General features: G+C 46.1%; 1 protein-coding gene and 1 long non-coding RNA gene across 2 annotated transcripts in view; one reads left to right on the top strand and one right to left on the bottom strand.

Annotated features, from left to right (window-relative positions):
* LOC140389596 (profilin-2-like) overlaps window positions 1-535 on the bottom strand; it is a 55,809-nt gene extending 55,274 nt beyond the window's left edge. Inside the window, exon 1 of the mRNA XM_072473862.1 lies at window positions 207-535. Within this exon, the coding sequence (XP_072329963.1) occupies window positions 207-338 (132 nt within the window). The 5' untranslated portion in view covers window positions 339-535. The remainder of the gene's footprint in view (window positions 1-206) is intronic.
* Window positions 536-1,058: 523 nt separating this feature from the next.
* LOC140389594 (uncharacterized) lies at window positions 1,059-7,152 on the top strand. Its single transcript, XR_011934425.1, has 3 exons — window positions 1,059-3,659; window positions 5,609-5,735; window positions 5,813-7,152. It is a non-coding gene; the product is annotated as an uncharacterized lncRNA (long non-coding RNA).
* Window positions 7,153-16,635: the final 9,483 nt, after the last annotated feature.

Raw genomic sequence — 16,635 nt, 5'->3', positions numbered from 1 at the left:
TAGAAAAAATAAACCATTAATTTCAATTCTTCCCTTTTATTTTCAATTCCTCCGGATACGATTTCCTGCATCATTGTTTCTTGGGTACCCATTTATTTTCCGACTCGCACCCAGCCTGTTTTCCTTACAGACACACACACACACACATATATATATATACACATATAGATAGATAGATATATTTGTTTTGTTTAACCCACCCTTACCGTTACAACCGAGAAGGTGCCTCCGGGAGACGCTGCCCAGACGTACTTGGCGTCCATGTAGCCGACGACGGCCGAGTCCTGGCAGTGTCCATCGGCCATCAGGTTCTCCACATAACAGTGCCAGCCCGCCATGGTCTGTCTGCCTCTGTCTCTCTCTCTCTCTCCCTCCCTTCACCTCCCTCGGTCAGACCAGAGGAAAATAAAATGAGGGTTTTTAAGGGGGAGTGGGTGGGGGTTGGGGAGAAAAGGGAAAGCAGCCTCCCAGCTCACGGATAGCGGTTGGCAGGTGAGGTAGAGGGGAAATTCTGTGTGTGTGTGGTGTGGGGGGGGGGGGGGGAGGGAAAAATAACTTGCAAAGAAAAAAAAGGAGGGGGGGAAAGGACAGTTTTTCCCCCCTGGCTCGCTAGTTTTTTTTCCCCCCCTCTCCTTAAAATATAACGCGTAACTTTTTTTCCTTTCTTTCCCCCCGCCGCCGCCCTCCTTGGTTGGAAGTTGTGTATATATTTCTATGTGTGTGTGTGTCTCTAAATCTTTCCCCCCGCCCTCCCCCTTGCTGTCGGGCTCACTCCTGCCCGGTGCCGCTGCCTCTGTAAAAGGCTCGAGAGTGGGCTGAGAACGCCGTTAAAATGAGGCGTCAGCGCCCCGCGCGCGCGCGCCACCAAAAGTGGGCGGAGAGCGCGCCCCCGCCGCCCAATTGCCGCGCGCGCGCGCCCGCCCCCCGCCGCCCAATTGCCGCGCGCGCGCGCCGGCCCCCCGCCGCCCAATTGCCGCGCGCGCGCGCCCGCCGCCCACGCCCCGTCTGGGCGGCGCGAGCGAGCGAGCGCAGGCGCGCCATGCCCCGGCGGAGATAGGATGAGACGGGGGCCGAATGGTACTCGCGCAGAGAGCTGCCCGCGAGGCATCCCCCTAAATCGAACTCCCCTCCTCCCAACCCACAATAGATTTACAGCATTCCCATCCCTTCCCGTGGCCCGGATAGAGCGGAGAGGGAAAAAAAACCCGAACCAGAGGACTCCATCTCTGACTAAAGGGACCATCCTTTAAATCAGAGATGAGGAGGAATTTCTTCAGCCAGAGAGGGTGGTGAATCTGTGGAGCTCATTGCCGCAGAAGGCTGTGGAGGCCAATTCACTGAGTGTCTTTAAGACAGAGATAGATAGGTTTTTGATCAATAAGGGGATCAGGGGTTATGGGGAGAAGGCAGGAGAATGGGGATGAGCAAAATATCAGCCATCATTGAATGGCAGAGCAGACTCGATGGGCCGAGTGGCCTAATTCTGCTCCTTTGTCTTATGGTCTTAGTATAGTAAGAAGTCTCATCAGACCAGGTTAAAGTCCAACAGGTCTTATGTTCTTATAGGGATTCGGGGATATGGTGTACGGGCCGGAGAGTGGAGCTGAGTCCACAAAGATCAGCCATGATCTCATTGAATGGCGGAGCAGGCTCGAGGGGCCAGATGGCCTACTCCTGTTCCTAGTTCGTATGTTCTTATTTGGAATCACAAGCTTTTTCGGAGAGTCGCTCCTTCATCAGGTGAGTCAATTCACCTGATGAAGGTGCTACTCTCTGAAAGCTCGTAACTCCAAATGAACCTGTTGGACTTTAACCTGGTGTTGTAAGACTTCTTACTGTGCCCACCCCAGTCCAATGCCAGCATCTCTATATCTTGGAATATATGGCGTTCAATTCTGGTTGACACACCACCCGAAGAAGGTGGAGGCATTGAAGAGGGGTGCAGAAGAGATTTACTAGGATGTTGCTTGGTATGGAGGGCGTTGTCTAAGAGGAGAGGTTGGAGAAACTCGGTTTGTTCTCACGGTAACGACGGAGGATGAGGGCCAACCTGATAGAAGTCTACAAGATTATGAGGGGCATGGACAGAGTGGATAGTCAGAAGTTTTTTTCCAGTGTGGAAGAGTGTGATAAACCACTGTTAGAGTATTATATGTATTGTGGTAAACTGTTACTGTACTACATGTATTGTGGTAAACCACTGCCTGATGGCTCCGCCTCCCCTCGGGCTCGGTATAAAGGTGGCTGACCTCCGGTCCTGCCCCAGTTCGTGATCAGTGGCCAGGAGGCTTTCTGGTTAGCTTATTAAAGCCACAGTTTTGTTCACTACTCGTCTTGTGTTAATTGATGGCACATCAAAGAGTCAATTACTAGGGAGCATAGGTTTAAGGTGCGAGGGCCAAAGTTTAGAGGAAATGTGGGGGGGAAGTTATTTTACACAGAGAGTGGTGGGAGCCTGGAACTCGCTGCCGGGGGAGGTAGTGGAAGCAGATACAATAGTGACTTTTAAGTCGCGTCTTGACAAATACATGAATAGGATGGGAATTGAGGGATATGGTACGCAGAAGGGTAGGGGGTTTTAGTTCAGATGGGCAGCATGGTCGGTGCAGGCTTGAGGGGGGAGCAAAGATCCTGTTCCTGTGCTGTAATTTTCTTTGTTCTTTGTTTATCTCCCTGGAGCTTAAAGGCAGTGAGAGGCCACCTCACTGATATCAATCTTATCTGTGTGTGTGTGTATATTTCATTGGCATGAAATTCTCAAGGGGGCTCAACAGGGTGGGTGCTGAGTGGACGTTTCCCCTTTGTGGGAGAGACTAGCGGAACACAGTTTAAAGGCAACAGGTCTCCTCCCTATTTAAGACGGAGAGGGGAATAATTTTTCTTTAATCTCAGACGGTCATGATTCTTTGGAACTCTATTCCCCAGTGGAGACAGGGTCAGGGACCACAGTGCAGAAGAGGCCAATCAGCCCATCATACCTGTGCCGGTCAAGAAAAACCACCTGAGAGGTAGATAGATTCTTGACTAACAAGGGAGTTAAATGTTATGCGGGTCTAGGCGGAATAAGGATCCAAGGCCACAATCAGACCAGCCATGATCTTATTGAAGGATGTGGAGATGCCGGCGCTGGACTGGGATGGGCACAGTAAGAAGTCTTACAATACCATGACATACAAAAAATGTCATTGATGTATCTGGTGTAAAACGTCGGTTGAAGGTCCTGTGCAGTGAGGAGGTCTTGTTCGAACTTGTGCATGAAGATGTTGGTGTATTGAGGTGCAAATTTGGATTCATGTCTCATTATATTCACCCCCCCCCCCCCCAACCATCTGGCCTGGGCTTGCGAAATCTTACCAACTGTCCCGGCTTGAGACAATTCACACCTCTTTGACCTGCGATTATCCCTCTCTCCAGTCGCTCCATCTGGACCTGTAAAGACTTAATTACCTGCAAAGACTCGTATTCAAAGTATCATCTTGCATCGTTGACTTTGTCTATATATGTGGTTGTGGAACCCACCTCTTCACTCACCTGATGAAAGAGCTGTGAAAGCCAGTGATTCAAAACAAACCTGTTGGACTTTAATCTGGTGCTATAAGACTACTTATTGAAAGGAGGAGAAGGGTCAATAGGGCATGGTCTACTCTTGCTCCTAATTTGTAAGTATGTATATTTTATACTGAAAATAAATGTTTCCTCCCCACCCTCCCAAACCCCAGCCTGTGGAATCTAGAGGTAAGATTCACATTCTCAGGATAAGGGAGAAATAAGGTCATTTAAGGACTGAATGACAAGGAGTTTCCTTCACATATTTGGAAATCTCTACCTTGGCTGTAGATTCTCAGCCATTGACTATAATCAGGATGGAGGTCGATAGATTTTTGGATACTAAAGGAATTAAGGGATTTGGGGATAGGAAGGGGGAGGGGTTAGTAAATCAGCTAAATGCTTGAATCTACTTGTGTATATTACAATTAAAACATTTTATTACAAAAGCAACTTTCAGTATAACTGAAATAAAAATAGAAAATGCTGGAGAAACTCAGCAGGTCTGATAGCATCTGTGGAGCAAGACACAGAATTAACGTTTCAAGTCGAATATAACTCTTATTGGACTCAAAACGTTAAGTCTATTTCTCTCTCCACAGATGCTGCCAGACCTGCTGAGTTTTTTCCAGCACTTTCAGTTTTTATTTCCAATCTCCATCATCTGTAGAATTTAGCAATTATTTTATGGAATCATAACTGAACTGATTAGAAACATTTAGAGATAAGCTGCTTTGTGACCATTTATTACATGAAAATATTCCGGATCGTGATGCACAAAAATAATACTTCACTCCAATATTTTTGTGTCAGGGGGTGGTTTAGCTCAGTGCTCTAGACAGCTGGTCTGTGGTGTAGAGCAAGGCCGGCAGCGTGGCTTCAATTCCCATACTGGCTGTGGTTATTTATGAAGGTCCTGGCTTCTCAACCTTGCCCCTCACCTGAGCTGTGGTTAAACCACTAGTCAGACCGATGGTTACCTGGGTCTATGGTGACTTTATGTACCTGTGCATTGTAGGTTATTACATAATAATATAAAACTGAGTTTATACATTTATCTTAATTACTTTAACAACTGTCAGCCTTGATACAGGAAGAAGCTCAGCAATTGTTATGATCATCTAAAATGAACATCATTTGGTAAATATTATTACGATGAACAATATGTAGAAAATATAGCCAGCTGTGCAATACGCTACAAGGCTTTGTGAACTACGATTTAATACACTGGATAAAGGGGAGGCACGTGGTGCAACTGGGACTACAGCTCTGAGAACCCGGTTCGAATCCCGGCTCTGGGTCACTGTATGTGTGGAGTTTGCACATTCTCCCCGTGTCTGAGTAGGTTTCACCCCCACACCCAAAGCTGTGCAGGTTAGGTGGATTGGCCATGCTAAATTGCCTCTTAACTGGAAAATAAAATAATTGGGTACTCTAAAAAAAAATTTCAAAAATACACTGGGTAAGCTGATTCACGATTCACGAGCAACAAAATGGTATATGTAAGTTATGTTCAAAGCCAGTGCCTGTTCATGGCTTAATTGAGTTTGTACTATATTTTCACAAAGCTAATTGAAGTATATAATTTGACAATATTCAAATACATTTATGGCATAACAATACCCTAAAACAGGGTTTTTCAAACTACGGGTCGTGACCCGCTGGTGGGCCTTGGGAGGGTCGCGGAGCGATCGGGCACAATGTTCCCGATCACGGGAGAAGCGTCCAACGGCTGCAACTAGCCTTTAAGAATGCTGGCCACGACCAATTTTTAAGTTCAGAATGATGGCCGTGACAGGCCTTTAAATACAAATGATAGAGTCTTCTCGGCAGAAGCGGCAACTGAGAGCAGGTCACAGGCTCAGCATGTACACTGACATTACACGCCCTGTGCGGCCGTGTTTTGGGCGCGAAATCACGGAGGAGAGATTCCTCCATTTTGTAGCTGTCAGCAAGCAAGCAACAGGACTGTGAAGAACTGAAGATGAATCATTTTGTAATAAGGAAGAGATGGCCATAGACACAAACAGACCAGGGTCTCACAATGTAATCTTATGCTCAGGAGAGTCTGCAGCAGGACAAAGCAGTGCTGATGTGAGCTGTATACAGAACTTTGGGACCTCTGGTGAACAACCCATTAAGAAGAAACTGAAAGCAGGAACAAAGCAGTATAAAGATGATTTCTTGAGGTATGGCTTTGTTAATTGTGCCAGTGGAAATTACGATGCAAAGCCCATGTAATAATAATTTTTATTGTTACAAGTAGGCTTACATGAACACTACAATGAAGTTACTGTGAAATGCCTCTAGACGCCACATTCCGGCGCCTGTTCGGGTACACAGAGGGAGAATTCAGAATGTCCAAATGACCTGACAGCACATCTTTCGGGACTTGTGGGAGGAAACCGGAGCACCAGGAGGAAACCCACGCAGACACAGAGTGAACGTGCAGACTCCACACAGACAGTGATGCAAGCCGAGAATCGAACCTGGGACCCAGGAGTTGTGAAGCAACAGTGCTAACTACTGTGCTACCGTGCCGCCCACATGTTATATGCAGGGGAGTACTGGCAAATTAAAGTTTAAAACCCTCAAATATTCAAAGGCATTTGAAGAGCATGGCGAGTGCGAGGACAAACCTCTTGATTTTTTTCAAAAGTTGCAGTGAGAATTTAAATCATCACCTGAAGTCTTTAGCAGAAATGTAACAATGAATGACAAAGTAAGTGAGATCGTGAGGACCAAGCAGGCTCACCTGTCTTATTAAAGCTAAGCAAAAATGGTGCGTCACGAAGGTCAGCCAGAGTGGTCGTGAAGCTCCCAGTTGGTAAAAGTGTGTCCCGGGAAAGAAAGGTGGAAAAACACTGCCTTAAAACACTTATTCAAACAACAACAAGAAAAAGTTATAATTTTTCAAGAAATTAATTGACACATATTGAATGACATATTTATGATGTTATCTCCATGGAGTGTGAAAACATTTAATCTGAGGGCATGTCTGCTCCAACAAAGTTTCATTGTTGTTTGTGACACTTTGGAAATAAACAAAACTTCAATGAGTGTATATCATAGCAAATAACAATTTGAAACTATTCTGTGATAATTGCATGCTGCGATAAGTTATTGTAGCATATATACACTGTAATTACACATTTCATTTGAATGAAATTACAGAACAGGAGATGTATTTTCTGTACATACACATTTTGTAAGTTAGTCGTTAGCTTAATTCATTCAAGCATGTGTGGTGTGTGTGTAGATATAGTCCAGCAATGCTTTGTGTTATAGGTACACAAAACAACCAATTGGTAAATGTACAATCCATTAAAATAGCTTACTGTATATGAAATTAATAATCTTTTGTTTGAATAAGTGTTTTACAATTTCACATACTGTTGTTAATGTATTTGAATATTGCTAAATATATATTGCAGTATATTTAATTAATGTTCTACACGATTAATTTTCAGCCATTACTCATTTGGTAGCATTCTCGCCTAGATTCAAATCTTACCCAAGAGTTTGAGCATAATCATCAGAGCTAATACACCAGTAAGGTAAAGACACCATAGTCCCGGATGACCGTAGGCTCCTTTCCCCTTTGACCTGAAGATCACCACACCTCCGGTGAGTGGCAAGGTTGAGAAGGCAGGGCCTTCATGAATAACCTCAACCGGGCAGCACGGTGGAGCAGTGGTTAGCACTGCTGCGTCACAGCGCCGAGATCCCAGGTTCAATCCCGGCTCTGGGTCACTGTCCGTGTGGAGTTTGCACATTCTCCCCGTCTTTGCGTGGGTTTCGCCTCCACAACCCAAAGATGTGCAGGTTAGGTGGATTGGCCATGCTAAATTGCCCCTTAGTATCCAAAAAGTTAGGTCGGGTTACTGGGTTATGGGGATAGGATAAATGTTTTCTTTGTAGCCCATTTGTATGCTGTCTAGCTTCACCCTCTCAAGATCTCTCTCTCTCTTCAGGTACAATGCGAAGGTGTTGGTGGCCATGGACCTTCATGTTAATTTTGCTCCAGAGGCATGGATCATTGTCATTGGTGGCAATTAATCCAGTTTGTGAGACTCTTTAGAAAGATTGTTCTTTGTCTATCTTGAACTCTTTTATCATTGATCTTCCCCTTCAGTATCAGGCTTTCTAAATATGATTTCTTATTGTGTGCCCAAGAAACTCCAACTATCTCTTCCTGATCTTGGTCAACAGAGTTTGTTTGCCCTCAGATTCTACTAGCACCTCTTCTTTGGTTGTGTGACTTGTCCACCAAGACTTGTCATTATTGGTCCCAAAGACCACAACTCTTCAGTCCTAACCATGGTCTCCTCTCAGGATATATCTCAATAATATGCACAACATATCCACAGATACTTGAAAGTCTAGCAGTTTAATCATTTCAAATAAAGTTGTTTGCGCAATGCATTTTAATATCTTGGAATACTTTTTTAAATATAAATTTAGAGTACCCAATTCATTTTTTTTCCAATTAAGGGGCAATTTAGTGTGTCCAATCCACCTACACTTTGGGTTGTGGGGGCGAAACCCACGCAAACACGGGGAGGATGTGCAAACTCCACACGGACAGTGACCCAGAGCCGGGATCGAACCTGGGACCTCGGCGCCGTGAGGCAGCAGGGCCAACCCACTGCGCCACCGTGCTGCCCACATCTTGGAATACTAATGCAGATCTTTCCATTTTACATTTAGATTTATTGTCACGTGTACCGAGGTACAATGAAAAGTATAATTCTGCGTACAGTCCAGGCTGGTCGCTCCACACATGAAAACATAAGAACATACACGAGGATACATAACGAAAATACATAAACATAGACAGCGGGCAAAGTATGCGGTACAAGGTGTTGCGGTGGCTGTAGCATTGCTAACCAGCCTAGTTTGTGGCTGAGTTCTGGTGAACAGACTGCCTGTAAATGTGAAATACTGTATTGCAGCAGAACAGAGATGATCCCCTCAAATCAACCCCCCCCCCCCCCGCGCAAAAGGCGAATAGAAGTAACTAATGCGAATTTTGAATGGAGCAGTCGAGGTGACACCCTCCCCCCGCCGCCACAAAAAAACCAAACCGCCACTGTGCATGTTCGTTTTGTTTTAATACAAGGCTGGAGCTGGGAGTGATTTGAGTGGAACGTGATTTGCTGAAGGTGGGGACCTCGTTGCAGAGGCGGAAGGATTTATTTATGTTGCACTCCTGGTGGCGAATGACGTCAGTGTGCTGAGTCACGCGGGCGCGTTCCCGCCGGGGAAATTGTTACATTTGGGGGGGGGGATTTGATTTGTTTTTAAAATGCTACAAATTAATAGCATCTAATGCACTCTCCTGATAATTGGATGGATTGCAGGCTATTAATAAATGCTCAGCAAAAAAAAAACCTTTGCGGTTCAGCGAGACTGCTCAATGCACCTTGGCGTTTCCCAAAGGGCTCTCTGCGAGTCTGCAATCTTTATTTCTTCTTCAACGCCCGTTTTGCCCCCTCGCCGAGCGCGTCCCGTTGTGGTGTGCGGGGCTATGTCAGACTCCTGTGTCTGCCGGCTTCTCAAAAGCATTTCGTGCAATGGGACATGAATGATCAGACCTTCCACGTGCTCGCCGAACAATGCACTGGATTATCCAGCTGGAATTTAACCAGCTCGTTGCAAAAGAAAAAATCCCTCCCCCCTCTCCAGTGCAACATTGCACAACCTACTTTTTCTTTAAATCCACGATAAATAATGCATTGGATGAGGCAAGGCGGTCTAACTTCTCTCCCCCCTGCAATGCTCAGGCGAAGCCTTTCGAAAGGAGGGTGGGGGTGAGGGAGAGATAATTTATCCAAACGTAAACGGAATGGGAACTGCAACAGCAGCCAAAAATCACTCTGGAACGTTTCCGAAAGTTCATTGTGTTTTTGGATATAATTTCAGCGCTGAATTTTTCACCTGATGCTCCTTGTTAGGAGAACCAAAAAAATAAATAAACCCTCCATCCCAAGAATTTTGCTACAGTACGCCTCTCCCGCCAGTACACGGGGCTTGCTGATGAATAGGCTATGCAGTGCTCTTCCCCACCCCACTCTCCTCAAGGCAACATATCTGTGGATCCAGGCTAAACAGGGGACTTGGAAGAGGTCTGATGAACCCCCCTCCTCCTCCCTTCTCCTGTGCCGCCACCAGACATGTGGCACACAGACCCACCAGCATGTGGTTATACCCTGGGGAACCAAACCCCCAGGCTATAGCACCACTGTTGTGTCTCGAGTGAGAAGACTTGAGGGAGTAAACCCTGATCTGGAGCAGAGTCTGGTAGTTGGTAATCTGTCATCTATCAGGCAGCTGCCTGGCAACATCTTCAGCAGAGCTGATACTAAACTGTACTGGCCTCATCCTTTCCTCTGCACAATACTAGAAATGGCAAGAGGAATGTCCTGATCCTTGGGTAACTCTAGTTCTCCATACTATTTGCCAGGCCTGTGCCCTGGAGAGGACACTCCAGCTTTATGGTTTACGTTGGCACAACGTGGAAAGAAACAGTTATTGGTTATAAACTCCCATTTGATTGGTGTGGAGCATAAGCCAGGGCTACTTCCGACAGTGGAAGAGACCATCGAGTCTCATTGGATATCTACCACCCATCCAGTCAATTAGTTGCTGTGTCACCACGGTCTGCTTGCTTCAATGGGTGCTTGGAGCTTGGAGTCATCTCTAGACAGGATAATCTATGCACCAGGCAAGACAAACTCAACAAATAAGCCACCCACAAATCAACCTCTACACCCACAACAGATGACATTCAGTACAGAAATTATATACACCCTGGGTGCAGTCCATTGTCTCCTGAGATGGACTCACTCTATTGCATATTTGTGTTTGTCTGACTTCTTAACACATGCATGAAAAGGCTCAAAGTATTTTGTATACAAACGCATTCTTATGTGTACAGAATTGTGTTAGTCTATGGTAGTTTTAACGGAAACATTTGTGGTTTAATCCAAATTTTATCATTAAATGAATTGATAGTTTCCCATCTGGTAATCTGACTTCCTGTGCTGCAATAGATGGTATACTGCAGTAGAATGATTTCCTGGTGTGATTTTGTGCATCGAGAAACTTTGAGGCTACAGCCTATAACGCTGGAATACATTCCGTTCTTGTTCATTGGAGACAATGGGGCCATACACAAGGCAACAAATCTCAGGTCACTATGACTTCTTTTTTTTTTTAATAAATATTTTATTGAAAATTTTTGGTCAACCAACTCAGTACATTGTGCATCCTTTACACAACATTATAACAACACAGATAACAATGACCTATTTTATATAAACAAAAAATGAATAAATATTAAATAACAAAATGAAAACTAGCCCTAATTGGCAACTGCCTTGTCACAAGCTACACCCCCCCCCGCCCACCCCCCCCCCCCCATCCCTCCCCCCCCCCCCCCCCCCCCCCCCAAATCCTGGGCTGCTGCTGCTGCCTTCTTTTTTTTTTCCCCCCATCTATCTATCCGCAAGATATTCGACGAACGGTTGCCACCGCCTGGTGAACCCTTGAGCCGACCCCCTTAGGACGAACTTAATCCGCTCTAGCTTTATGAACCCCGCCATGTCATTTATCCAGGTCTCCACCCCCAGTCACTATGACTTTTGCATGCAAAGGAGAACTTCCATCGTTGTGAGACGTGCTGATTGGTGTCAAATTTCTTCATGATAAATATTTTGCCACAGGTAATACGTGTTTTTTTTAAATATGCTGATATGTTTAATCAAATTATATTTTGTGCAATATTTTAATTAATTTTTTAATACTCTTTTTATCTCTTCTTGAAGCAATAAAAAACTTTTTTTTTTACTTGCCTTTCCTGAATTAGGTCTTTATGCATTTTTGTAATACTTTTGGTCAGGTAGCTTGGTTTTCCATGACTGTGGATGTCATCAACTTGCCACTCATTATTGCATGTGATTTTATAGTATAAAAACACACAAGCCACGTCCCACCTTGCTTCATCTCACTCTCTCAACATATTCATCTATTCCTTTCTCCCTCATGTACTTAAACACAAGCAAAATAAGGTGGATACTAGAAATCTAAAATAAAAACAGAAATGCTACAAAACTTAGCAGGTCAGACAACTGTGGTGAGAGAAACAGGGTTAACATTTCAGGAAAATGAAAAATCACTTACCTGAAACTCTGTTTCTCTTGCTTGTCCTGAGTATTTCCAGCATTTTCTGTTTTTAATCCCTCATGTACATATCCGGTTTCCTTTAAATGCACCTGTTATTCACCTGCACCACTCCATACATTAGCAAGTTCAACTTTCTCACCACTGGATGCGTTTCCAGACGGCATGTCTGTGTGGTATTGGATGCTGCTCCTTCTACCATTACCCTAAGAGGGCATTGGTGACCATGGACTGCCACTGGATCAGTCCATGATTATGCTTGGCCAAATACTGCAGTGGTTTGCCATTCACTTCTGCAGTATGACTGCCCACGAAACTCTCCCACTCTTACCACCTGCCGTCGGGTATATTGGAAGGATTTGCAGTTTGCTAATCAACCTGTTTGGTGGTGTTATGAATGCACCTTCCTTGGCCATTAAGCCCTGGAATGGGACCTGAACCCAGAGCTTCTGGCTCACAGGTGCTACCCACTGCGCCACAAGACCTTCCACTGATATTGACTCCATATCCAAAATCAAAGAAAGAGAGATCTTGCATTTATATAGCAATCTACCACATCTTAAGGACGCCAAATCAAATAATGGATTGGTTTTGGAAGTGCAATCTCTAATATTATTGTTGTGCCAAGCCGAATTGCTCCAGCTTGCTGACCTACTTTGCCTCTCAGTTCAGTAACCCCACAAAGTTAAAATACTCATTCTTGTTTTCAGATCCTTACATGGCCTTATCCCTTTCTAACTATGTCACTTTCTCCAGCCCTACAACCCACGAGCATCCCTGCATTCCTCCAAGTCTGAGTAGTGGTGCACCCCCAATTACCATTACTTTCCCATTGGCGGCCGGGCGTTCAGCTTGCAAACTTTGTGCCAGCTGCGTGTGTCCATGATAGTGCCATGCAGCCCAGGGTTGAACATGCTACTGAGTGACTGCATGGTCAGCAGGAGGCCACGTTTGTGCGAGGTTGGTACCACTTAAAGCTAGACTGCACGACTTAATGCTAGACTTCGCTACTTAAAACTAGACTGCTGCTCTTAAAGGCAATGAAAGGTGTGGTTTCAGCAGCAGCTGAAAGTGCATGGAAAAGGTTTGGGCAGCATGGTAGCACATGTGGCTAGCACTGTGGCTTCACAGCGCCAGGATCCCAAGTTCGATTCCCTGCTGGGTCACTGTCTGTGCAAAGTCTGCACGTTCTCCCCGTGTCTGCGTGGGTTTCCTCCGGGTGCTCCGGTTTCCTCCCACAGTCCAAAGACGTGCAGGTTAGGTGGATTGGCCATGATAAATTGCCCTTAATGTCCAAAAAAGGTTAGAAGGGGTTATTGGGTTACGGGGATAGGGTGGAATTGAGGGCTTAAGTGGTTCGGTGCAGACTCGATGGGCCGAATGGCCTCCTTCTGCACTGTATGTTCTATGACACGGCGGAAGGAGCAGAAACGATGCCACATGCAAGGTAGTGTGTCCCCGGATTGTCGGATGCTGCCCTGGAGCCGCTGGGGCAGGAACTGAACCGAAGGAGAAACATTTCCTTTCCTCAGGAGACCAGTGGCCCTCCAGGCAAATGCTCAGTAGGAGCAGGTGGTTGTGGTCCTTAATGCCCCAATTCTGGCACCGAGGACCTGGATGCAGTGCCGCAAGAAGTTTAATGGCCTCTCACGAGTGGTCAAGGTCAGCGAATGCAAGCCTACGTGCCAAATCCTGCCCACGGCACCACTAGCCTCACACACTGCTCCATTCATCACAACCCGTTTACTTACCTACCAACAACCCAGAGCATCACAACTCAAACTTCACCTCACCCTGATACACTTGCCCCTGCTGGAAAACCGCAGCATCTAACAGTGTGCATCCACTGGCACATTTCCCTCTCTTTTGCAGGACAAAGCAGCCCAAAATAGATGAGAGCAGCAGCTGACCAATGGAGGGTGGGTAACAGCTTCATTGGCTCATGCTCAATGAGGGTACTGTGCCAGGCATAATTGGAGCAGCCAACTGAGACCTTGGCCAGTGGCATTGCTGAAGCCATCAAGGAGGGAGGTATGAACCTACATAATGCACCATCTCAAGGCCCTCGTCACCCTCATCCCACAATCTCTTTCAATGCACAAGATGCAGAGGCTGTAGCCATGTACCTCTTGCAGAGGGGAGTCAACAGCCCGGTTACGGTGGTATAGCCCGTGTTGCCAAGCAGCCACCCTCTGGTTTGGCATGGTGTTTGCAAGACTGTCGGACCCGCTCAGAGAATCAGACCGTGACTGCTGCCAGGATACGAGATATTCAGCAGCATGTTATGCTGACTGAGCACCAAATTCACGTTAAGTGAATGATAACCTTCGTGGTTGTCATACATCTCAGCATTGACATGCTGCACTCATAAAGCCACATTTATGCAATCAATGACACTCTTCACCAGAGGGAAGCCCACTATCCTCCCAAAGCCACATGCACATTCACCCAGCTTCTCCCGCTTAGAGAGAGGTCAATGAATGACAACGTTCTGGGAATTACTGGGGAGGCGGTGACGTAGTGGTATTGTCACCGGACTAGTAATCCAGAGAACCAGAGTACTGGTCTGGGGTCCCAAGTTCAAATCCCACCACTGCAGATGATGAAATCTGAATTCAATAAAAATTCTGTAATTAAAAGTCTAATGATGACCATGAAACCATTGTCATTAAAGCCCCATCTGGTTCACTAATGTCCTTTAGGGAAGGAAATCTGCCATCCTTACCTGGTCTGGCCTATATGTGACCCACAGCAATGTGGTTGACTCTTAACTGCCCCTCAAAGGCAATTTAGGGATGGGCAATAAATGCTGGCACATTATAAAACATCCCAAGATGCTTCACAGTGACATTATAAAATATGTATATAATAAAATATGCCAAACACACAGCTCCTGACTGAGGTGCAAATGGGAAAATTGTTCCCTGGTGGTTAAGAGGTAGATTTAGATTCCAGATATAGGGAGGGGCGTGGCCATGGAATTTTAAAATCAAGGCGATTCTTGATTGGAGCCAATTTAGGTCAGTGAGCACTCGGTGCGATTTAGGACAGGGACAACAAGAATTTACAGGCGGTAGAACGTGGGAGGCTGGTCGGGAGTACATTAAACTAGCAAAGTTTAGAGGTAACAATTGCATATGTGAGGGTTTCAGCAACAAATATGCTAAAGCACAGGCCGATTCAGGTGATGTTATGGAGATGGAAACAGGTGGTCTTAACAATTGTGCTGATATGTGGTCAGAAGCTAAAACAGAATATGCTGGCCAATCTCAGCAGGTCTGACAGCATCTGTAGTGAAAGAAGAGAGCTAACTCTTTGAATCTGGGTGACCCTTTGTCAGAGAGTTTGTCAAAGCTCTTTGACAAAGAGTCATCCAGACTCGAAACATTATCTCCCTTCCCTCTCCACAGATGCTGTCAGACCTGCTGAGAATGTCCAGAATGTTCTGTTTCAGATCCCAGCATCCGCTTTTATCTTGTGGTCAGAAGCTCCCTTTCATCTGGTGTACAGAACTCTGTGATCTTCTGCATTAGAGTGGATGATGAACTGCCAGATGTTTGTTAGCTATTCTAGCCTGGCAGAATGCACTGGAGAAAAGATTCAGGGCCATGCTCACCTTGGCGGCCCCTGGCAGTGTTGTCCTCGCCCTGCTCTGAGGCTGCAAGTCAAAGAGGTGGCACGATTCCCTGACCTCCTTCTCGGTGAAATACAGTTGCCAAACACACAGCTCCTGGCTGAGGTGTAAGTGGGAGAATTGTTCCCTGGAAGCCTTAGGTGGATAAGATCTTCTACTAAGAGCCCTCCTCCCCTGCCCTCTGCAAGCAGCTTGTCTTCTTTGCTGCCTCTGCTCCATATCTCTGATGTTGCCGCCCAAGGGAAAATGCAGCCCTTATGTACCCAGAAACCTTGAGGTAGCAAACAAGTGCTTCCCAAAATCCAGCATCACTTCCCGCAGACCTAACCAAATTTTCTGTATCTTTCATGTAACCCTCCTCTTACGAAGTCTGCAAGAGCCAAAAGAAAGTCATAAGAAAATTATTTGTATATTAGATGGGATCCCTTTAAATAGCACTGGTGTGGGGGCTGAATGTATGTTTGGCTGAGCAAGTTCAAAAGAAGGCTAGTTGGAGAGCCAAAATTGAAAATCTTATCAAATCAGTGTTAGACGCTGGCTGGCGTCGTGACTTGACTACCCTGCATGCTCATAGCTCATGCATGTGACGCCAACATAATCACCATCAACTGTGTGGTGATCAGCTAAGTGGTCAGCAAATGGTGCATTTGTTTAATATCTCATCTAAAAGAACATGGGTGGGATTCTCCGTCCAGCTCCGCTTTTCGGCGCAGCGCCCCCCCCCCCCCCCCCCCCCCCACCCCCACCCCGCCAGCAGTGGGATTCTCCGTTCCCGCAGCCGGCCAATAGGGTTTCCCATTGGTTTTTTTCAATGTATTTTATTACAAACATGTATCAAAACAGGTTACAGCAAATAAACACCCCGGGAAACATACTTCCCAGCAATCAACTATACAGTCAGTACAAATGTTTTTTCACCCTCCACGCCCTCCCCCCCTCCCCCTGTGGTGAACAGCTTCTCAAACACGGTCACAAACATCCCCCATCTTTTCTCAACCCTCCCTGCAGAGCCCCTTAACTCATACTTATCTTCTCCAACTGCAGGAAGTCGTACAGGTCACCCAACCAAGCCGCCACCCCCAGTGGCGATGCCGACCGCCATTCCTGCAAAATTCACCGCCGTGCAATCAGAGAGGCGAAGACCACAACACAGCCTTCCTCCCCCCCATGAGTTCCGGTTTCTCTGAAACCCCAAATAGCCTCACCAAAGGTTCAGGGTCCAGCTCCTCCTCCACTATCCTGGCTAAGACCGCGAACACTCCAGCCCAGAA

Source organism: Scyliorhinus torazame, chromosome 14 (genome assembly GCF_047496885.1).
Source record: "Scyliorhinus torazame isolate Kashiwa2021f chromosome 14, sScyTor2.1, whole genome shotgun sequence".
In the NCBI taxonomy this organism is placed as follows: Eukaryota; Metazoa; Chordata; class Chondrichthyes; order Carcharhiniformes; family Scyliorhinidae; genus Scyliorhinus; species Scyliorhinus torazame.
The sequence above is the reverse complement of the archived record's forward strand: the minus strand, read 5'-3'. Positions and strand labels throughout refer to the sequence as shown.